General features: G+C 43.0%; 1 protein-coding gene across 7 annotated transcripts in view; it reads left to right on the top strand.

Moving 5' to 3' along the window:
- Nucleotides 1-23,732, top strand: part of AFAP1 (actin filament associated protein 1) — a 172,897-nt gene that overhangs the window by 123,129 nt on the left and 26,036 nt on the right. For all 7 annotated transcript variants that reach the window (XM_006128231.4, XM_006128235.4, XM_075930796.1 and 4 more), the window contains 4 exons: nt 12,386-12,475; nt 15,615-15,699; nt 19,120-19,269; nt 22,971-23,182. In XM_006128231.4, the coding sequence (XP_006128293.3) occupies nt 12,386-12,475; nt 15,615-15,699; nt 19,120-19,269; nt 22,971-23,182 (537 nt within the window). The remainder of the gene's footprint in view (nt 1-12,385; nt 12,476-15,614; nt 15,700-19,119; nt 19,270-22,970; nt 23,183-23,732) is intronic.

The following is a 23,732-nucleotide window of genomic DNA, read 5'->3' as shown; positions in this document are numbered from 1 at the left end:
TTTAAAACTGCACAGTCTCTTACCATACACCATGACATCTCCAGCAAGTTAGTCTTTCTAATGTCCAGCACTTGTGCACTGCTTACTTTCCAAGGGCTAAGACCCGTGTATTGTCAGCAATTATAGGTGATCATATGGCTCTCTCAGCAGAGTACATTATTTTAAGGATAAAACATTACAGAGAGGACCTATACAAACAACAAAAGTTTCCTTGTGACTAATGTTAAACATACCAGAAAGGACACATCACTTCTCTGGACACAAATAGGTCCAGCCCTTCAGCAAGTCAGGGACCTCTTGTTAGACAGAATATCCTGTCAATTTGCCCAGTTCAAATGAGGGCCTCCCGTTAGGGTTGATAATTTTCTAATGGTAGAAAACTGAACATCCTTGCTCCAGCCCTTCCCCAAGACCCTGCCCCTTCTCTGGGATCCTGTCTGAAGTGTCCAGCTTGTCCGGCCCCTAGGCAAAGGGGTCAGGGTACTCTGTATGCTGCCGACCCCCGCAACTCCCAGTTGTTGCAGTTCCATGCCAGTGGGAATTGCAAGACCCATCATTGGGGGTGAGGACAGTGTTTGGAGCTTCCTTGATTTCCCCCTTTTCCCTAGAAGCCACTGGGACATGCCAGCCACTTCCAGGAGCTGCACAGAGCCAGGAAAGGCAGTGAGCCTGCCTTAGCCCTGCTGTGCCATTGGTCGGACTCATAATGGCTGCCACCAAGATCCCTTTTTGACTGGGTGTTCCAGTCAAAAATCAGATGCATGGCGATCCTAATGTTAGTGCTGTGGGATTCTGAGGTTGGTATTGTTTAATTAACGGAGCAGAGTGGAGATTCTGCAAATGGGCCAGATATAAGTTCTGTTACCTCATGGAGAAATAGTTTACCTACCTTGGAAATACAGCCTGGGCTATATCCAGCACACTTAGTTCCCCAACCTCCTAAGACAATTGTACTGTTTTGAACAACAGAACTGATTGGATCTTTATTTTCCTCCTATCACTTCCATCTCCACCTGTCAAACAGGGATACCACCTTCTTCAAAAATATGCATCTGTGAGCCCTGTTGGGAAGCCAAGCTTAGGTTGTTTTCAGATTTAAGTATCAAGCTAGTACTTTTTCCTTTAGCTTATAAAGGCCAAGATTAGTACTGTATCTGTGAAAATAAGGATTGGGCAAGTGACTTTCCTTTGTAGGCTGAAGCAATTGACATCTCTTTTTTAAGATGTAATTTTGAAAATATAGGTTACTTTATTTAAGCAGCTGATTTAAAAATGTCAGTTCAAGTATGCTTAATTGAATAAATAGTACATTCTTAGGAATTCTATAGAGATGACACCAGAAAACAGCTGAGAAATCTGGGGTAAAATGAAGTCTAGACAGCAAACCACATAAGCAGTTTCAGGCTTACCAGCTAAAGAGTGCTTGGTTGAAAGAATAGCTGATGTCACCACTTTGTCAGAATTTCAGAGCACCAAGTGTAACCAGTACAGATTTCAGGCTGCTATAGAGATTGCATCAGTAACACTGAATTGCGCCTATAAAATTGCACATTAGCCTTTGTGGCTGAGAAATGAGGTTTTTCAATGGATGTTTGAGAATGTGCATGAATTTCTACAGCTACAGACCTATGCTCTGAATATTCGTTCCTATATATCCAATTGGCTGCAAGAAATTGCACTTGTTTATCATGCCGCAATGAGGTAGTAGACAAAGAAACAAAAATGCTACTAACGTGGTATTACAGCAATATACTACCGTTAATGACTTCATTCATACAGTCAAATAGGTTCTGTGTTGTAACCAGTGTTCCCTCTAATCTTTCCCATATATGGGTGGATTTTTTCCAACCATGTGTGGAATAAATTTTATGAACACTGAGGCATGAGACTGTGCACACAGAGTAGAAACAATTTAGATGTAGGGTGCTCTGCGAATGAGCTGGGCAGCACTGGAGTCTCTCCTGAGCAGCCCCACAAGTGCCTACCTTACTGGTTGTAACCCCTTCAAATTAAGCTATCTGAAATTTAGTCTTTAAACCAAAAAGAAAAAAAAATAGTATTAGTGTGCTTTCTAATGCTTGGTCATCAAGTATCATGTGCAAGAGAATCTAAAAAAAAATCCATGTTATTAAAATATATTAATTTTTTATAGTTTTATGCATTATTTGGGCCAAGCCCAATCTTAGGGCAAGGTGAGCAAGGTACTGTAATTCCCTTGGGCCCTGCACCTTCAGGGCCCCACGCTGCCTGGCACCTGCCCACCCAGCCACTCACTTGCTGCCCTAGCTCGGAGCCACCTGGCCATGTGGTGCAGCCAACCACAGAGACAAACTTTGCCAGCCCCCACTCACCCTCCCACAGGTACCGGAGGGAGGCGCTGGGGTCCCGCCCCTGTAAAGAGGAGGAGACAGAGATAGCCACCCACCCATTCTGCAACTGCTCACAGCAGTCCCCTGCCCACAACTTAGAGTTTGCCCCTACAAGGGGATACCCTGACCAAACAGAAGAGATTCCCACCCTGGGATCAGGCCTACCTAGGGGGATGCCCTGGTCAGAGTGAGGGAAAGAGAAATCCTGCTCCATTGAGAGAATTTTCCCTCTCCTCCCCATAGCCTGTAACATGATTGCGGGGGGGGAGAGGGAGGTAAACTTATACCAGCATACTGAAACACAGAGATGACTCAGTCATCTTTAACCGTATTGAAAATGATATCAAATTACAGAAAATCATACAATAACCTCCAAAACAAAAGCACTTACCTTCATTATGAGTCTTTTACTCTGTTATGCCAGGAGTACTGACCAGATATTTTAATAGATACCGTATCTGTCAAATAAACGCTGGGTCTCTAATACAAGCCAGAGGTCTTGGATAGTTTGTACTAACAGATGCTGAGGGCTTTTATTGGAAGTTTTACGGTAGTGAATAATGATGTCACAGTGATCAGTAAAAGCAAGGCAGATGAGATTGAAATAGAGTCCAAGTTGAAATTTTTCTTAACTTGAGGTGTAGAGGAATGTATCCAGTGAGCAACTTGTGCTGCCCCAGCTGGACTCTGTAACCCCTTAACTGGGTTTGACTTAAACTAGAGCATCCACCAACCAGGCCCCACTGTCACCATGTTGCTTTGGGTCCTGCCAACTCTTTGGCCAGGCCTGATTTGTATAAAGTTTCTTTAGTTTAATGCTTAAATCTATGCCACATTTTGCTGTGATCCCATTGGCTTTCATAAACGAAGCAGAGTGGAGCTGGATCACTAATTGAATGGAAAATGATTATGGCATACCTAGGTGGAAGTAGAGTTTTGGTGATTCAGTAGGTGACCCTGTGCCTTTTGAGTCAGCACTAAATCTGTCCATCGACACTGGAGTAGAGGGCACGATGAAGTTTTTTTCCTGATATTGAAGACTGTGTGTCCATATGTGGTCGTTTAAAGATGTTACAGTCCTTTTTATAAGGCTGTTAAAACAAGCACCCTTGACATTTTCCGTCACTGGTAATTGTCTGTTTCCATTTTTAAGCTGGCTCCCTGCATGTACTGGCTCCCATGGAGCTGTCTCTTTCACCCCCCAGTCTTTTCCCCCCCACCAACCTCCTGGTACTGCAGCAGTGCAGGGGCAGGGCAGGTGACTGCTACCTAAAAGCTGCTTAAAAGCCAGCTCCTGGTGCATACCAGCTCCTGCCTGTCCCTCCTCTCTTCCCCCTCCGTCCCATGTAGCTGCCTTTGTATCAGAGGCAGCAGCGCAGGGGGGCAGTGCTTGCAGGGAGCCTGCTTAAAACCTGGCATCCCACCTGCGCCCTCCTCCCCCCCCCCCCCCCGTGATGCTGCCTCTTACATCATGTCATCAGCATATCTGCTGTATATATCAGGCACCATGCTCCCCTATGCCCTCTGAATTCCTTTTTACCACCCTTGGTGGTTATTCAGAGTGCCTCTTTCCCTTGATTTGCAAGTTGTTAGAGGTGGTTCTCTCCTTGTTGAGAGATCCTTAATCTTAGAGCCCATTAAAGAACTTGAATTTTTTTCTAATTAGATAGCTGTAGTTAATTTGCCCCTGGCAGGGCACGCTCCAGGCCCCTGGATTCAAACCTTGCATATGCCTGCCAATGATCCCCACACAATTGGGTGGCTTACACATCAAGGAGAAGTGTCTTATTGCTATGAACTTTCAGCCCCAAACTCAGAAAGAGCGGGATATTAGAGTATGATCCCCTCTCATGAAGTCAGCCTCTTGCCTGGCCTCCAAACCCTCTCTCCAGGAATCCGTGAGTCCCTTGGCACCAGTGCGCAGTGTCCTCCAGCCCCAATGGCACCTGTCACCAGTTTCCCCAGTGCCTAAGAAGGCCTGGATCACCACCAGGCCAAAAAGCCCAAGGGCTTTGGGCAGGGGACCTGGTTTGATCCACCTGGCCACCCCAGAGCCGTGAGTGCACTCCTCTCCAGCTGAAGCTGTGAGCCCCTTAACAATTTGTCACTGGCTTATGGGAACAGTTTGGAGGCCCAAGCCCCCATCAGTACTGGCCTCTCTAGCACAAAGAAAGCAAATGCCTCTGCCAGCACCATTGACACAGCAGGAGGGCAAGCCATTGGCCACAGCCTCTGGGGGAGGGGTAGTGTAGCACTGCCGATCCTCTGAGACAAAACAGTGCTCCTTACCCCAGCCTTGCAAATCCCCCAGGGCTACACCCCAGATCCTCCAGTGCACACCCCCAGTTGCCAGCATTGTGGTCATCACTGCCCAGGCAAGGTTTGCCTAGAGATCAATATCAGTCTCCATATTACCAGCTTCACTCACCTTCCAACCCATCTACATCATATTGCCATTCCTTATCGCAGGCCATGGGAACAACCCCCATCCAGGCTCTGGTCTCCTAGATATTGCTACAGTTGCCCAGTACCATCACCGGTCATCTCGCTCTGGTCACCAGTCTCCAGAGTCCACTCTCAGGCATCAGTGCTCCTTTGTGGTCACCTGAAGGAGATTTCTCTAACATGGAGACCCTGTTTAATCCCTTGCCCAGATTCCTTCAGGCCCTGACAATGCATTGGTTGTATCTTCGCAGCAAAGGCACCCAGGGCAGTGGCCAGCCCAGTGGCGACCACCTCCAAGCAACAGCAGATGTCACCAGTGGCCCATGTCACACTGGCTGTGCCATCATCATCGCTGATACCAATGGGACTGGAAGCAGTGCATGCCACTTGCTTAGAGGCTGTGGTACCCACCCCTAAGCTTCTTTGCCCTTGTAGGGGGAAGAAGTCACAGGTTCTCTTCCAGTAACCCAATTATCCTTATCATCCCTAGATGAGGTTCTGGCAGGCTCTTCGAGAGCTAGCCCACCCAATTACTTCAGGGAACATCCGGATCTGTTCTGATTATTGGCAGACAATCTGGGTCATGGTGGAGTACATGGCTGAGCATCTCACTGTTCAGTGTCCTCTCCACTTCCATCCCGGCCCATGTCACATCACTAATCCATGGGGCCCAAATGCATGCATTTTGAGACTGCACCCGGGAGTGATATCCCAGTCAGTTCCCCAGATTCTTTCTGCTCCTTCCTCCATTTTCTTTGATCTTTCTGCTTGGCCTGGTCAAGGATATTGGTCCTGGATATTATATCCCAGGGCTTTACACTTCAATTCACAGCTCCCCCTCTCCTCCCACAATCTCTCGTCAGGGACCTCCCCCGCCCACAAGCAACTTCTCATTCAGGAGGCCGACAGGCTCCTGTGCTTGGGGGTGGTGGAGGAGGTTGCTTGGGTCATGCATAAAGAGGGGTCTACTCCCATTATTTCCTAGTTCCAAAGGCCAAATGGGGCCTAAAATCCATCTTGGGCCTGCATCACCTCAACAAGGCTCTTAAGAAGTTGAGGTTCTTCATGGTTCCCCTAGCCTCCGTTAGTCCTTCTCTGGATCCGGGAGACTGGTACGCTCTCAAAAGATGCTTAATTCCATGTATCCATATTCATGAGATACAGACATTTCATCTCCATATTATAGTAGCAGGATGCGATTTCCAGTTCACGGCGCTCTCTTTTGGCCTATCATCAGCTACAAGAGTGTTGGCCAAATGCATGACACCAGTAGTGGTTTGCCTCAAGTGGCATGGAACCCTTCTTTTCCCATATTGCAATATCTGGCTCACCAGGTCTGTGGAGCAGGTGCAAAGAAGCCTTGATCTGGTTCATTCCACCTGTCTCAGCCTGGGCCTGTTGATAAACATAGAAAAGTCCATGTTAATGCTAGTAAAATGTGCAGCTTATCAGGGCAGTTCTTGACTCCATGTGGACAGGTGCTTTCCTGCCACGGATTCAGATCACGGGTGAACTTAATATCTTTCATAAAGGCCCACCCGCTCATCACAGCCCATATGTGCCTGTTGAACCACATGTACGTATGTGGTCAGCCAGGCCTGGCTTCATATGAGGCCCCTGTAAACGTGGCTGGTCTCAGTTTACATGTTCCCAGCAGACAACCCCTGGACTGAGCGGTCATGGTACTTAGCCATGTCCTACTGTCCTTGGACTGGTGACAGGTCCCCAAGTCAGTGCTGCAAAGTTTCCTTTGTGACCCCATCTCCTTCACTCACTCTGGTCTCGGAAATATCAGACTTTGGATTGGGGCAGGGAACCCTGGGTGAGCTCAGCACTCAAGGACATTGGATGCAGCATGACCTAGCCATACACATCAGTGTCAAGCAACTCATGGTTTGCCTGGCTTGCCAAGCTTTCTTACCCCACCTGAAGGGCAAGGTAATGCAGGTTCTACAGACAATGTAGCCATGATGTATTACATCAATAGGCAGGGCAGTGCCAGGGATTTGTCAGGAAGCACTCCGCCTCTGAGACTTCTGTGTACAACACGACATCTACCTGGTAGCACCCCATCTACTCGGAACCAAGAGCATTCTGGAAGATCGCCTGAGCAGGTCCTTCTCGTCTCGCCATGAATGGTCACTCCATCTGGAGTGGCCAGCCTAATCTGTGGGGTCTCCACAGGTGGACTCACGTCTCAGCAGAGCAGGAAGTGCCACGTGTTCTGCTCTCTGCAGGGGAGGGACCAGGATTCCTTGTCAGATGCTTTCCTGTTTCTGTAGTTGGGAGTGTTGTGGCATAATGGAAACTCTTCACATGCTGGGCCTCAGATCAGCTCATTTGTGCAGAAGAGGTCTTGCTGGAGGGCATTCTCCACTACCTGCTTCACCACAAGCTCCAGGCTTGTTGCTGTCTTCCGGTCAGTGTTTGCCTATCCCATGATGGTGCAATTCCTGAAAGGTGTGGTGTGCCTTTACCCACATGTCAGGGTACATCTAAACTACATGCCTCCGTCGACGGAGGCATGTAGATTAGCCAGATCAGCAGAGGGAAATGAAGCCGCGATTAAAATAATCGCGGCTTCATTTAAATGGCTGCCCCGCTCTGCCGATCGGCTGTTTGTCGGCAGATCGGGGCAGTCTGGATGCGACGCGCCGACAAAGAAGCCTTTCTTGATCGGCACAGGTATGCCTCGTGAAACCAGGTTTACCTGTACCGATCAAGAAAGGCTTCTTTGTCGGCGCGTCGCGTCCAGACTGCCCCGATCTGCCGACAAACAGCTGATCGGCAGAGCGGGGCAGCCATTTAAATTTAAATGAAGCCGCGATTATTTTAATCGCGGCTTCATTTCCCTCTGCTTATCTGGCTAATCTACATGCCTCCGTCGACGGAGGCATGTAGTTTAGACGTACCCTCAGAGACCCAGTCCTCCCTTGGGACCCAAATCTTATGCTGTCCAGGCTCATGGGTCCTTTCCTTTGAGCCCTTGATGCCTTGCTCCCTTCTGTTTCTCCCCGGGAAGGTCGCTTTCTTGGTTACTATAACTTCGGGCCATTGGGTATCTGAGATCAGGGCACTCACATTGGAGCTGCCTTATTCTATAAGAATAAGGTCCAATTGCATCTGCACTGGGCCTTTCTGATCAAGGCCCATTCCCAGTTCCATATTAGCCAAGTTATTTACATATCAGTCTTATTCCAAAACCTCATGTGATGGTTGAGGAGCACAGAACACATACCCTGGACGTTGGACAGGCACGGCTTTAGTAGACAAAGCCGTTCCGTTAATCAGTGCAGTTATTTGCGGCTGTTACTGACAGGATGAAAGGTTGTGTTGTATTAGCCCAGAGACTCTCATCCTAGATTATAGCCTGCATCCACTATTGCTGCAAGCTAGCAGAGGTGCCCCTACCAGAAATTGTGATAGCTTACTCAACTAGGGCACAGGGTCCCTTAGCAACCTATCTTAGGTACCAGTTCAAGAAATTTGTTGGGTCGCTTGTTTGCTTCATACTATCTGTTGACCCAGCAAGTTCAAGATGATGCTGGCTTCAGCCAAGTAGCTCTCCATTCTGCAAAGCTGTGAACGCTAAGCTCATCTCTGAGGACTCTGCTTGTGAGTCATCTACAATGGAATCAACATGAGCAAGCACTCAAGAAAAAACAGTTGTTCTTCAAGATGTCAATTCCATTACCAGCCCCTCCTTCCTCTCTGTCATAGTAGTTGGCAAGAAGTAACTGAGAGGTCGTAGTGATGGTGGCACTTGATACACGGTGCCATGAGTACAACATTTTGGGGGTGGCACTGCTGTTCCTACAGAGTCTGGTAAAGCAAAAATATCTGACTGTAGTACATGTAGGTGCACACACACCTACCTACAATGGAATGGACTTGAGGAGCAACAGTTACAAAGGGTAGGTATCAGGGTTTTTATTTTCTTGTTTATTCATATGACTTTAGGAAATTGTTTGTGAAACACAATAATGTTACTCCTAGAAATTGATGAATAAGTCTTCACCAGTTGAAGATGTATCCCTTTTACCAAAAACGTTCAGATGCTGATATTTTGAATATTCATTTGCTTTAGAATTTTTAATGAGCTTTCTGTGTTAGTGCATCATTTTTATTCAGAATTTAATTAAAACCCAATTAAGCGCTTTGGGAAAGTGTTCCTTCCCTTAAGTGTGTGAGGTATTTTGAGAACAGCATTTATTCAACTCCGTGACTTGCACATACTATTCTGTCATTGCTGCCAAATCATTTCCCTCTGTTCTGTCTGTAACTTCCATTACTATCTGCCTTTGCCAAAATTAACTAACTGTGTGGTGTGACCAGATGCTGAAAACATGAGCCGTTGCATCAAGGTCATGCAGGAGACAGAAATGAAAGTTCCCAGAAACTGAATGGTCAAGTTTCTTTACAAATAAAACCCTAAGATATTTCCATTAAACTGAAGCACAGGAATTAAATCTAACCATAAGTTGCGTCTATATCTGGTCTTGATGCTAAAGTTGTTGTTCAGTGGTATTCTTACCCTGCTACTGAGGAGAGTGTGTGAATGCTGAGGGAGACCTCAAGATACAGAATTGCATGAGTTCTGTGGACCCCAAAAGAGTGTGGGTGTGTTTGGGATGCAGGCAAGATGGGACTAGAGTAGTAGCAGACCACAGAGGAGGGATGGTCCAGTGTTTTGGATGCTAGCATGGGAAGTGAGAGACCTGAGTTCAATTCCTTGCTTTGCTAACAACTTTGGGCAAGGCAGTTCAGTTCCCCATATGCTCAGATACCACAATGATGGGGACCCTAAAGTACCTTAGATAGACATTTGATTTGCTTAGCATACCCTTAAGTGAGGTTTAGCTCTACTAGCTAGAAAAGGATGTTATTTGATGCCATCTTTGATTATGTCTTAATGGTTTCCATATCACATTTGCTCCATTTACAAGTAAAAAGGGATTTTTATTTCAGCCATGTATCAGAGGGGTAGCTGTGTTAGTCTGAATCTGCAAAAGCGACGAGGAGTCCTGTGGCACCTTATAGACTAACTGAAGTGTAGGAGCATAAGCTTTCGTGGGCAAAGACCCACTGACGAAGTGGGTCTTTGCCCACGAAAGCTTATGCTCCTACACTTCAGTTAGTCTATAAGGTGCCACAGGACTCCTCGTCGCTATTTCAGCCATGCGAACAGCCTGGGATATGAAATTGAAGTTTCTATTCTGGCTTGCATAACATCACTGGGGCTACGTCTACACTGGCATGATTTTCTGAAAATGCTTTTAACGGAAAAGTTTTCCGTTAAAAGCATTTTCAGAAAAGCACGTCTAGATTGGCAGGATGCTTTTCCGCAAAAGCACTTTTTGCGGAAAAGCGTCCATGGCCAATCTAGACGCGGTTTTCCACAAAAAAGCCCCGATCGCTATTTTCGCGATCGGGGCTTTTTTGCGGAAAACACTAATGGGCTGTTTACACTGGCCCTTTTGCGCAAAAGTCTTTCAGAAAAAGACTTTTGCCCAAACAGGAGCAACATAGTATTTCCAGAAAAGCACTGACGATCTTACATGAGATTGTCAGTGCTTTTCCGGAAATTCAAGTGGCCAGTGTAGACAGCTGGCAAGTTTTTCCGCAAAATCAGATGATTTTGCGGAGAAACTTGCCAGTCTAGACACAGCCTGGGAGCAAGGGTTCTGTGGGCCAGTTTCTCTTCTTAGATAAATTATGTGATGTTACCAGTATAAATGTTGGCAGAATTCACATTTCTGTTAATGTCTCAGCCACAGTAAAATGCATCTCTCTCTTAGCTGGATGGACTCTGCTGTGTTAACAGGGGCAAAGAGCAGTAAAACCATATGTATATCATTTAGGTACTACTCTGTCTACACCCAGGGAAAAGATCTGCTAATTAAGGTCCCACTTTTACATAGTCACTTTTCTGACCATATCTGCAGTCTAAGGCAGCGATGGGCAACCTGTGGCCTGTGGGCTGCATGTGGCCCATCAGAGTTCTGTGTGTGTCTTCCCCATCCCCCTCCTCCCATGCCTCTCCTGAACTGGGGACCCTGCACTTATATTCCTTCCCCTGCCTCCCAGCACTTCCAAAGTGCTGTGAATCAGCTGCTTTGCACACTGGCCCTGCTCCTGTTCCTCCCCCTCCCCTGCCTTTCCAGAACTCAAACACCAAAAATCAGCTGACTTGCAGAATTCCAGCTCTGGGAGAAAGGAAATGGTGTCAGGATGGGGTGCAAATCAGACGATTCCTGGCACTCCAGAAATGCTGTGAGGGTGGGGGAAGAGAAGGGATGCGGCACATTCCAGGGCTGGGAGTCAAGGAAGGGGCCCTGTGGGGATTTGAGGGAAGGGAGTGGAGCATGGGTGTGGCCTGCAGTGATGGAGGAGAGTTGAGCAGATCCTGGCAAAATGAGAAGTGACGCAAATTTAAAGCAAGGGCATGTGTGAGGTGCATGCTAATTGCACACAATGTTGTGAGAGACCTGTGCTCCCTCAGCTTTTGTTACTTTTGCCAGCAATTTAATTTGCCCCAATAATGGATCATGTTGTATTGAAAAAGGCATGAAAAAGGAGAATCAAGTGAAATGTATTTAATCTTATTCTTGGGGATCATAGTACACATGCCTCATTTCAATCTTGTGGCCCATTCGCTAGCCTTGGTTGCCCATCGCTGTGCAAAGGTCAGCCCTACATTTACAATCAAGAACTCTAGCATTCCCCTTAGCACCAGGTGCTCCAATATGAAGATGATAGGTGGCATACCCTTCTTAGAATCAAAACCACACTGTGTGCACAGAGAAACAGGGAAAACAAAAGCTGTCTTTATATTTTTTTGGGGCCTTATTTTACAGATGCAATTTTTGAGCTCCCAAAAATCCATCTCCTGTGATTTTATTTTTTTTTTACTTTCTTTGCAAGGGTGGGGCACATAAAATAACTCGCATTTCCTGAGATATAGTTGCAATTAGTATGATCTATGTATCAGTGTCAATGTTACTGTGACCACTGAGCATCATATAATGAATATGAAAAATTCATGTAAACCGCACACTCAAGAGTATCTGATACAGATCTGCAATTTGGTCAGCACATCATTATTTCTTCATTAGAAAAAAGAGCAGCTGGGTAGCATACTAGGCAGCAGTGTTGTCCTCTGGCTTGCAGGACCTTGGCTCTAATCCTATTTTTTAGTCATAATGAAATGAATTTGGTGGTGTCAGCAGAGTTCATGTTGCAAAACTACTGCATGTGCTGGCAGTTTCTTTACTCAGGAGAGGCTTGGAGATTAGGGAGTCTAGAAACTGAAACCTTTCACCTCTAGACATTATGGCTCCTCCAGGTCATTCATGAAGCAGCTTAGTGAGGCAATGTGGAGAAGCTCAAAGCAGTGGCAGCCTGCCTAACATATTGCCTATGAATAAAGAGAATCATTTCCATGCTGCTGTTTTAACCTTCAGAATCGCAAATATTCTTTAGTGCTTTTTCTCAAATAAAGTACTCTACTCAGCAAATTTTGCTAGGTTTTGACTTGTGTATCAATGAAACAATTTTTCATTTTTTTTAAGGTGGTAAAAGATGTTTGCAGCAACTGCACTGGAACTATAGATTCAGATGGACTATCATCTAGTCCGATACACAAGACGGAACTGGAAAAGGTAAAGTTAAAGAATGAGCAATGCAAAAATAGATGATGATGATGATGATGTATTACAGAAGATGTCAATAGCAAATCTAAAGTTCAGGTTGCATTTATCCTTAAAGCGGGTCTCTAATTAATGACTTAATTCATTCTCTTCATTTGGCACAGTGTGTAATTTTTTTCAGTAAAATACTTGTTAACTTTTGCGGAGGAAATATTTTAAGATGCTTTTTTTTCCCCTGTTTATTTTATTTTATTTTTTTTTAATTTCCCCCCTCTTCCTCTAATATCTGTGTGTTCCTCTAGAAATAAATTACACCGTTCCCAAAGACTCCAAATTTCTCTCACATTCTGATAGCATCTCTGGCAGAGGCCATTTAGAAAATGAAATACACAAACAATTATTCCTCCGATTCAGGTAGGCCTGAATCTGTTTAGCCTAAATCAGCCAACTTCAGCAACTCGTATCCATCAGCAGTTTTTGTTTTAGATGCTTCCAAGTGAGCATGCAGGTGACACAGCGGGTGAGCTGTGGGGTAGAGATGGGCCTAGAAATGAAGGGGCAGGAGGCAGAGGGAAACAAGGACAGAGATGGGTGCTGGGGATATGATGGGCTGGACTGGGATTTGGGGGGCTGGCAGAGAAAGTCAATTTTATATTGAGGCTTGAGCACCCTTGGCATTCCAAAATAACAGTATTTAGAGCCTGTCAGGTACTCAGAGATACTTGGCTCCCTGGCACACTAAGGATGTATCTACGCTGCGCTTAGACCCATGTGGCTGGCCCATGCCAGCTGACTCAGGCTTGCGGGACTGTTTAATTGTGATAAACTTAAAAAACAAAAAATAGTCTGGTAGCACTTCAAAGACTAACGAAACATGTAGATGGTATCATGAGCTTTCATGGGCACAGCCCACTTCTTCAGAGACATTGAGGCTCAGGCTACAGCATGAACTCTGGGACCTCTCCCACCTCCTAAGGTTCTAGAATCTGGGCTCTTGCCCAAGTCTGAACATCTGTAGAGTAGAGGAACAGCCCCTTAGCCCAAGTCCCGCAAAGCCAAGTCAGTTGGTGCAGGGATTTTAATTGTGTTGTTGACATATCCTGAGGCAGCAGACTGACAATGATCAGGATGGCTCTGAAGTGAGGCATCAATGTACCCAATGCTCACTGTAGGAATGCTGCTTTAGACCCCTAACCTGCTGGACTTCTGCACAGTCTGACCCCATTGTGAGATGGCAGTCCTGTTTGTTAAATGCCAATTCCTGGTCCCATTAAAATTTAATTTTTAAAAGTCCCATTGACTGAGATTTGATCTCAAGATTCCAGAAGTCAAAGTTCATAGTTAGGTAGCCTAGATTCATATTATTGTAATGCCATTGGTATCAGTGGAATAGTTCTGGGCTCGTCGATTAACTTTCATGGTTACATGCAGGCTCCACTGCCCACGCTGCTGCCTCTGCATCAGAGACAGCAGTGCCGAGGGGGGGCAGGTGACTTCATGGTAGCCGGAACGTGTGGGGAGCACAGCGGGCTTCCTGTGCGCACCAGCCCCCCATGGAACTGCCTCCCCTTGTGTAAATGTGTAACCGCTGAAAAATATACATTTACCAAAATAAACACATTTTAATTTCCCTAATGGTAATATGAGAGAGAGAGAGAGAGAGAGGTCCTAGATTCTAAAATGTGCAAGAGCAAGTAAGATGTGCTCATATTAGAAGAAAGAGATCTTCAAAATGATACTTTTAACTAATGCTTTAGATATTACAATTGACTACCTTATACAAACAATGCATTTGTATTGGCATCATTTCAGAACTTTCAGTGCATATAAAAAAGAGTCTCTTCAATTAAGTTTTTAGCACCAATTACTCTGTACTAGCTGGGGAAGACAATACAGAGTGGTGCAGCAGAAAATTTTAATGGCATAAGTTTGGGATGCCAACCTTGCTCATAAATGGTAAAGCCACGAATGAATTATGTAAACTGTCTCCAGCAGATGCCAATAAAAATGTTATGCCACACCACAATGTAGTGATTTTGTTCATGCCACGCATTTTAGGTAATAGCTATTTTATGAACTTTAGATTTTTAATTTGTTTATTAGTAATACATACATAATTGGTAGTCTCTAATTTCATAGACCTTTTTATAGTCTAAGACTTTAAGGCCAAAAGGGGGGACCATTGTGATCATCTCGTCTGACCTCTTGCATACTGCAGGCCACATAACCGCACCCATACACTGCTGTAATAGACCTATAATCTCTGGCTGAGTAACTGAAATCATGATTTAAAGACTTCCAGTTGCAGAGAATCCACCAGTTACTCTAGTTCATACCAGCTACTTACATACACCAAAAGTTCTGAAATTCTACCTATAGAAATGTGTTGGTTGGTGTCACTTGTAAATATATACCTAAAGCATTAATACAAATGATAGTTTTGAAGATTTCTTTTTTCTAAAGTGAGCACTTCTTCCTAGAATCTTGTTGTTTAATAGAGAGCAACATTTTAGAATCTAGAAATGCAATAAAAATATATTATAGCCAGCATGGTACTGGGACTAGGGTACAGGAGGGGAGTATGGGACCTGGGAGGGAGTTTGAATAAAGGAGGGGGTTGTGACCTGGGGGAAAGGACTGGGGTGCAGGAGGGGGTTTAGGGTCGGGGGGGGGGAGTATGGGTACAGGAGAGGATTCTGGTCCAGAGGAGGGGTGTAGAAGTGTGTGTGCAGGGTCTGGTAGGCGGTTGTGGCCTGGAGCAGAAGTGCAAGAGGGGGTGCAAGGGTTTGGGTTATGACCTGGGTTATTCAGAAGAGCAGGGGATTGGAGTGCAGTGTCCAGGAGGGGCTATGGGTGCAGTTAATTATTATAGTTACCCGATTAGTCTATTACACCAAACTCCTTTATCCTTTTAAGAGTATTTGGCAATATATTTCTAATGTGTGCTTAGTTTTGTTTTGCTTTAATACTTTTGTGGTGACATAAGAAATCTATGTAATGTAAATGGACTCTTCACTATCTCATGTTTGTTCTCGGGATGGCTGCTTGGCATGCACTTAATTTAATAAGAATGATTTTAATTTGACTCATAACACATCGTTTGGCCAGTGTGACCACATGAGAAATGACCTAATTTATTTTGTCCATGCAGAAATTGTCCTCTGAGAGGCCAAGCTCAGATGGGGAGGGTACAGTAGAAAATGGAATCGCTACAGTGTGCAATGGAAAAGAACAAGGTGAATTCCATATGCAAAGTGTCTTTTAGATATCCTGTATAAAGACTATAGTATTTGTTTTCTTTTATGTACTTAGTCTTATATGAATTCTGAAAGTTGACCTATGCCAATCTTGAATTATTTAAACCTTTACATTGGTGGATATTAGAACATCTCCATTCTAGTTAAGAGTGATCTCTGTGTAACATTGATGTAAGCGACAGCAGAGTCAAGATCCATATGTTAAGTTTTTTAAATGATTTTTTCCTGTGTTTATAAAGTATGTTGCCTTCTATGAAGGAGTTCGGCCAACCACTAACTGTACGTAAGATTTTCCCCTATAATTTTAAACAGGAAGGGTATCATAGAATTTTATAAGGGAAGACAAGAATCACGTATGCTAAATTACTTTAAAATGATGTACTCCGCTTTGGAGTCCGAAAGCTTGTTCCCAGTCTTTAGATTCCAAGCTGAAGGACATTCCAAATTAAATTTCCTGAGTAAGGTCTGCAAAATCAATCCCCAGATTTTTGTTCAAGGGGAAACAAAAAGATAGATTCCTGCAAATAAATAGGTGATACCAACCTAATTATGTCTGTTAGCATGACATGTACGACGAATATTCAGTCTTATTCAGAAGAGCATGTTAGCTTTAATTAGTACTTTCCTGAGGCTGTGAAAAGGCACTGGAAAACAGTTGCACCAACACTGGCTTTTGGGCAAGCACTGTGTCTCCCCTTCCTAACACAAGTGGGAGTTTGTTTCCTTTGTGTGTTTTAGTATGTCATCTTTGCCCTCCTTTTCCAGTGGAGATTTTGAATGAATCTCTCAAATGTATAGCTCTCCATACCCCAATCAACAAAATGAAGCAAAATAGCTCACTATGACTTCTTCGATCCAAAATGTTTAGCTACACTTAAAAACTACAAAAACATTCATAAAACTATCGAAGGCACATTCAAGCTGTAGCTGTTCAAGCTGGTTGCATATCTGTTCAAAATATGTGTGTAAATCCAAAATATGTGCACAGTCCAACATTTTCACGAGTGATTAGTGATTTGAGCGCCCCACTTGAGATACCTTATAGGGGCTTGATTTTCAAAAGCATGCTGAATGCACACCTTCTGAAAATCAGGCTCTTGAGAAGTGTCTGAAGCTGAGTAATCCAAAGCACTAGTCACTTGAAACTCTTGGCCTTCAGCTCTGTTTCAGGAAAGTCAGACTTTTGTAGTAGTGAAGAGAATAATACAAAACAATGCCATGTAATGCATTAAAGCATGGCTGGCAACACTAAATAATTGTAAAGGGGTTCTGAATGAGTTGTAGGATTCTTTTTTTTAAAACAGCTGTAACCGTAAGAGCGAAAGCCCATTTAGCCATGTGAAAGGAAACTGACATCCCTGTCCACTAATCTCCTTTCTGCTCCTGCAGAGCTTCTGCACACTTCCCCCCCCCCCCCCCCCCCCTTGTTCTGATGTGGTGAAGGTGGTGAGAAGAAATGGCTTACTTGCCTCTCTGTCTTGAAATCAGGGGATGTATCCCTTGTGCATGCTGCAAGAGAAAGAGATTGAGAGAGAGATTGTTTTCTCTGCCTTTCTTCTCCATTGCAGAATAAAATACCATGGGGAATGAAGGTAGAGGAAGCAAGAACATTGGAGTTCACGTGGGTTGCTTTCATTTCATGTTCCCAGTGCTGTGAATTCTTCCCTTGCACTTCACCTCTCTGAGCTTTTATTCTCCACACCCAGACATAAACTCTCCCTCTCCTACTCTACAGCTGCAGATGTTCTTAAGCTACTGCTGTGTGGAATAGCAAGCCATCTTCAGTCAAGTGCTGCCTCCTGCTGTCTGCCCATGATGATATGAGCAGATGGGATGTTCCCCTTGCCTAGAACTTTGGGGATTCATTGCATGTAGAGACAGTAAAATATTAGATTTGATCAGCCCCGCAGATCTGTGGACAGGATTTAGATCCCCCTTCCCCTCCCCTGCTCCGCCACACACACACACATCATCTTTCTGTTGAGGATTTTCATATAATTCACTTTCATCTGTGAAAACAGGACTCTGCCCCCACCCCATAGCTGTCTGTACAATGGTGGCAGAATCTCACTGAAAGAGATAGTCTTGATCATAAATGGAATTTTGAATGATTTCCCATGTTAACAAATAACTAAAGCTTAAAAAACACAACAAATTATGGTCTGAGAATTTCTAAATGATTTCTCTCATACATTCTTTCTCCCCAATTCCCAAGTCACCTAATTTTTTCCAGTTATTTTTCTATCATAGTTGTGTTTGTCAGCATTTTAGTTTACACTTACAGAGTTTTGGTTTTTGTCTCCAAATGCTTGCTTGCATGTTTGTGTGTGGAAAGGGGGAAAGATGTCACTGAAATGCAACTCAGTCACCACCACTAAGTTACTTTTTTTTTTGTCAACGCCACAAATCAACTAAGGTTGAGCTCAAAGTGAGCCTACGTTGCAATAATATTTAACTGGACTGAGCTTTATGCTGATGATGACACTCAAACCAGATAATTGTGGTTCTAGTTTCACAAAGTTTTGTGCAGCTCTGTTCTATTTATTGGTTGTAATTGTGTACTATATTTTACAAACATACATAATGTCATTTAGCCACTTTTAAAAATTGTATCCTTAGCACTGATCTGTTGACTTCAATGGAAGACAGTTAAGTTCAACACCAATCTGTATGGTTATACCAATCATACTGATACATTATTTTAAATTCCTTGATGTGTTGATTGGATCTGGTAAACTTTTTTCCAGCACTTTTCTTTCTATAAAAATGAACATCGGCTCCTACTCTGGGAGCTATAAATGGTCTTGATTATTCCATTAGAAAAAACGTTATAATACATGTCTTTCCCAAGGACCCATTCTGATCAATGTAGTTACTTCGACCTCGTTCCAACAGAGAGGATATTTTTTCCAGGCGTCTGCTTACCGGGAGAATGTTCTGATTCGTTGCTATGGCATTATGTTGGAAATGCCAGTAAGAAACAATAACAGGAGATCATTCAACTATATTTTTTTTCCAGTCAGGTTAAAAGCACAGCTTGCAGTTATCTTAACCACACTTCTAAATTAGAAGGTGGTTATAGTGGAGATCAGTAATTAGACTGATAAATTTAAATGATAAAACTTGCTTTTTGTTAGTCTTACTTTCTGCGTGCCCTATTTTTGATATTGTGCTGAGCATGTGATATGAGCATTGGCATTAAATAACGGCACCTTCAGTTGTGCATTTCTTGTCACAAGGCAGCTGCTTTGTCCAAATGTTCATGATAAGAATTAAATCAGTTTTGTGTATGCTTGCATATTTGCAATGCAGTTTTCCTTTCTGTTTTGATCCGTGTGCTTTAATATAATTGGTTTTGTTCAAACATACTAAGAATATACATGTTTGTTTTCTTAATAGTTAAGAGGAAAAAGAGTTCCAAGTCAGAAACCAAGGGTACAGTGACTAAAGTAACAGGGAAAAAAATAACAAAGATCATCAGTCTAGGAAAGAAAAAGCCATCAACAGATGAACAAACCTCATCAGCTGAGGAAGATGTTCCAACATGTGGTAAGTGATCTGACTCTTAGACTCTCAAGCTTACACTTAGCTATTCATATACAATTGCCCCTACTGCAGTGGTTTTCAAACTTGTTAGTATTGTGTAAAACTTCATAAGACAACAGGTGTCTTATGTGCTGTTTCCCCACTCAATCGTAATTTTTCTTTTCCTGAAATCAACAGGATAGTATTTAAATATTTCAGGACACCAGGTGAAAATGTGATAGGAGTGTTGCTTGCTTAACTCTTATCTATTCCAATTTTGTATCCATGCTATTTATTTTCTCTCTCTGTCTCTGTCTCTCTCTCTCTGTGTGTCTCTCTCTCTCTGCCTATAAGTATTTGTATATTTAGCGCAGACCTTTCTTTCATTTCCAACAGCTTTTTTCCTTTCCGAGGGCACTTTACAATTGCACTTTGTTTTCCTGTTTTAGCAACAACTCCATATGTGAACCAAAGATGCGCCTAAAAAAGAAAGCCATGAAGCAGCTATAAAGGGTTCAAAGGTGCCAAAAAGGATTGTTTTCACCCATTTAGATGATCAGAAAAGTCTCTGGAAACCCTAAAAGAGGTCATTCAATTGGGCAGCAATTGGCAAGCCTGACAGATAGAAGCAGCTCCATGGACCATGTGATAAACCACAGGTGGTCCACAGACCACAGCTTGGAATCACTTGTATAAGCAACTTTTTATTAAAAAATGTTTGTGTGTACATGTGTGTGATATACATGATATATAATATGTAAGAGAGTACAGAAGTGTTTATCAACTGAAAAAAGCAGCTGGAAAAAAGCACAGTCCAGCCAAACTGACCTTCTGCAACATCTGGCTTCCATGGAAGCTAAAGACTATCTGAGCTTTGCAGTTAATTGACTACACTCTACTGTGTGACGCTATGTCTACACTACAGGGTTTTTGCTCAAAAATCTGCAGAGCTTCCACACTTCAAGCACGTTTTTGCGCAAGAAAATTTACAGTGAATTGACAGAACAGAGGGGTTTTTGCGGTATAGGTATAGAAGGTTTTGCATCATGTTCCAAAATTGGCTCATTTCTACTAGCTCCTTCATAGACAGGAGCTTTTTTTCCCCCTGAGCATGTTTGCCTTATTTCCAAATCTCAAAAGGGAAGGAAAATGACAAATGAATTAGTGATGAGGTGACACAATGTAAGGAGGAAAGGAAATCACCCTGCGCTCTGGCTATCATAGGAGGGTTCTTCAAAGCTGAATTGTTATTCTTTGTAAATCTAGCTGATAGGCTGGACATGAAGAAAAACTCTGGCATAGTGGTTAAGCATTGGAATAAATTGTCTAGGGAGGCTGTGGAATCTCCCATCATTGAGATTTTCAAGAGCAAGTTAGACAAACACCTGTCCATGATAGTCTAGACAATATTTAGTTTTGCCATGAGTGCAGGAGGCCAGACAAGATGACCTCTCAAGGTCCCTTCTGGTCCTATCATTCTATGAAAGATGGATTGCTTTTCTTTGTAAATCAGGCCAATAGGCAGAGCCCAAAGCAGTCTCACCTCTTCCCCTGTACCTCTTTCCCCATTTAAGACCATACACAGGAAGTGGAAACCTGCTGGTTTTTTAATGTTAAATAGGACCATTTGGGAGGAAAAAGGAGGTAATCATCTTTTAATTCCAGGAAAGTACATTGTACTGCAGAAGCTTCTGTGAGCAGCACAATGGGAGGGGAAAAAGAGATTTGGTTAAATAATAGGGGACCCTCATCATTTATAAATAGGGCAGATGCCATATATGTAAGAAGTCTTTTCCATCCCTACAGCTGTATCATTTTGTACTGACGAAACAATCTTTTGTTCAAGAGCAGTGGAGATGGGATACGCTGGACAATACTGAGAATTCTAAATCCCCAAGATCAAGGGGGTCTTTCTTTTTCCAGAATTCTACTTTTGGAGGGTTGGGGTTTTTTGATTGGGGAGAGGGCTTGGAGGCATTTTGTACAGTTCAGATAAGCTGATATATTTTGCTAAATCAAGCTCTGAAATTACAACTGTGATGTTAGAATGGAAACCGACAAAAAATTAAACCATGTAACACATAGTTTTAATGAAAACCAAAAAGATAGCTATCTGGAATGATTGAGCTTTCATCCCTGTGACTGAAAATGAAAATCGGCAACAAGGAAGGAGATTAGTCATTTCATATAGATTTTGTCCCGAATAAGATGTCATTCGATCCTTTCCTTTTTTAATACACTCTTTGGAAGTTGAAATATACTGTCTAAAATGTATGCACCATATGTGATTGGGAATCAGGTTCAAAGTTCCTCTTCTCTTCCAATATAAACCAGAAAGCAAGTGTTTTAACTAAACCTAACATGAAGGTGTTCTTGGGGGTTGTTTTTATTTTGTTTTTAAGTTACTGATTTTAATTTCAGTGAAACCCCAGTAGAGGGGTTTTTGTTCTGCTTTAAAATTCTCCTGCAGTGGTACAAACCCAAAGAACATCAGAAACATGTGCTTTACACAAAATTAAATGCAATGAATAACAGATAAAGCTTAGCTGTTCTAGCTAAGTGGAATGAATTTCTCAGTGGCTCCAATTTAATGGGTTTTTATTCAATTGTTTTCAGAAATAATAGACATAAACTCATCCTTGATTATCTCACAGTACCACAGGTTTTTCTCCTTGTACTCTGCAGCAGCCCTATGATGTGTCATTTTCAACCCCTTTTTCACGTGGTTCCCTGAAACTTCATCACTATATTTAACTTACTGTCCATATACATTCAACTTTTTCCTAGGTTGGTACCAGTGATATGGTTGATTCTACACATATTGCATGTACACAAGAAACATAACGAATAACACATGGTAACCATGGCCTCTGTAATGGTGTTTTGCCGTTGTCAGCAGCTTAGGTTGCATACGGTTGTTTTCCTGCAGCTAAGTTATAACGTTCATATTTTGCTATTCAACAGGGACCTCCTAATCATGCCTGTGTAACCACTTTCGCTAATCTTGCTTCCTTGCAACTCTCCAAGCATTGGGATGTCTTTTGAGTGCTTAGTCCAATGTGTTGCTGATGCTGTTTTATGTGCATGTTAATTAGGCCCCTGGTTCCTTGTTGAGTCATCATGGGTTAGCTTTTGCTATTTTTCCAGAAAGCACAATGAAAACACAGTTAGCCGTGTGAGCTGGATGCAACTACAGAACTGTAGAATATGGATCAGCTGTGAAAAAGCTGTGTGGGCACAAATCAATTGTGTATGTAACAATGTGCGCAGGTTGTTTCTAGTATAGTCTAAGATACTTTGAAACTTTTAAAATGGTGTTTTAAACATTATCCTATGTTGAGATTCACGATAGAAACATTCTCCTCCCCCCCCCCCCCCCAGTCTCCCTGCCCCTCACCTCCACTTTTACTAAAATCTTGAGGAAACCCTGTAGCTGATGAGCTCCTGTACATTCAACCATAACTGTCACGTACTCAGCACAGTCATTTGCATATGTTTGGAATATGACCAAGATTAAATCTTTATAGGCCATGCTTTCTGAGTTACTGGTACAGTGAGAGTTTCGTTTAAAAAAAAAAACCATTTGTCTTAAAATCATCTGGATTTTCAATCTGCACGTACAGAAATAAGTTTTATATGAACTAGCATTACATTGAAAAAGCAGTTTCTTTTTTTTTTTTTTTAAAAGTAAAGTCTGAAATAGCTCATGGTTTATTTTATTGCAGGATATCTGAATGTGCTCTCCAATAACCGATGGCGTGAACGCTGGTGCAGAGTGAAAGATAATAAGCTCATTTTCCATAAGGACAGAACCGATCTGAAGACGCACATTGTTTCTATTCCTCTGCGTGGCTGTGAAGTCATTCCAGGCTTGGATTCTAAGCATCCCTTGACATTCCGTCTGCTTCGAAATGGGCAGGAAGTTGCAGTGTTAGAGGTGCGATGTTTATTGATGTGCATATTTTGCAGAGATGCACATGGGCTAATTACATGACCTCTCATTCATGCAACCTGCATTTCAAAATGCTTTCTGCAGAGCTGGGTAATAGACATTACAAAAAGAAACCAGTTTAAGAGTTACAGGCAATAGAGACTTGTCCAGATTATAATTAATGGAAGGGGAAAACCCTGAGGCCATTGATTTTTAATTTACTACAGTCTTCCCTGTTGAGATGTTTTCTGTTGTCTTTCTCTCCACTCTGACCGTTTCTCATCCCTTTATAAGTGCTTTTGCACCTGCCCTGTTAGTCTTCTATGAAGGAGCTAACTCAGAAAACAGACAACTGAGCACTAATTACATAACATTACTGTGACTCACCGCACTGAAGACTGGAATTCAGAATCTGTATTTCTCCGGAGCACTTTAACCAGCTTCAAGATTTGTTACTCTGAAGTTATGTCAGGTATATCCATACTAGAGACATGTGGTTCCTAGCTATAAGTTGAGCCTCCTTCCCTGGACACTACACATATAAATAGAAAAACAC

The sequence above is a fragment of the Pelodiscus sinensis genome, chromosome 5, assembly GCF_049634645.1.
Source record: "Pelodiscus sinensis isolate JC-2024 chromosome 5, ASM4963464v1, whole genome shotgun sequence".
In the NCBI taxonomy this organism is placed as follows: domain Eukaryota; kingdom Metazoa; phylum Chordata; order Testudines; family Trionychidae; genus Pelodiscus; species Pelodiscus sinensis.
The sequence above is the reverse complement of the archived record's forward strand: the minus strand, read 5'-3'. Positions and strand labels throughout refer to the sequence as shown.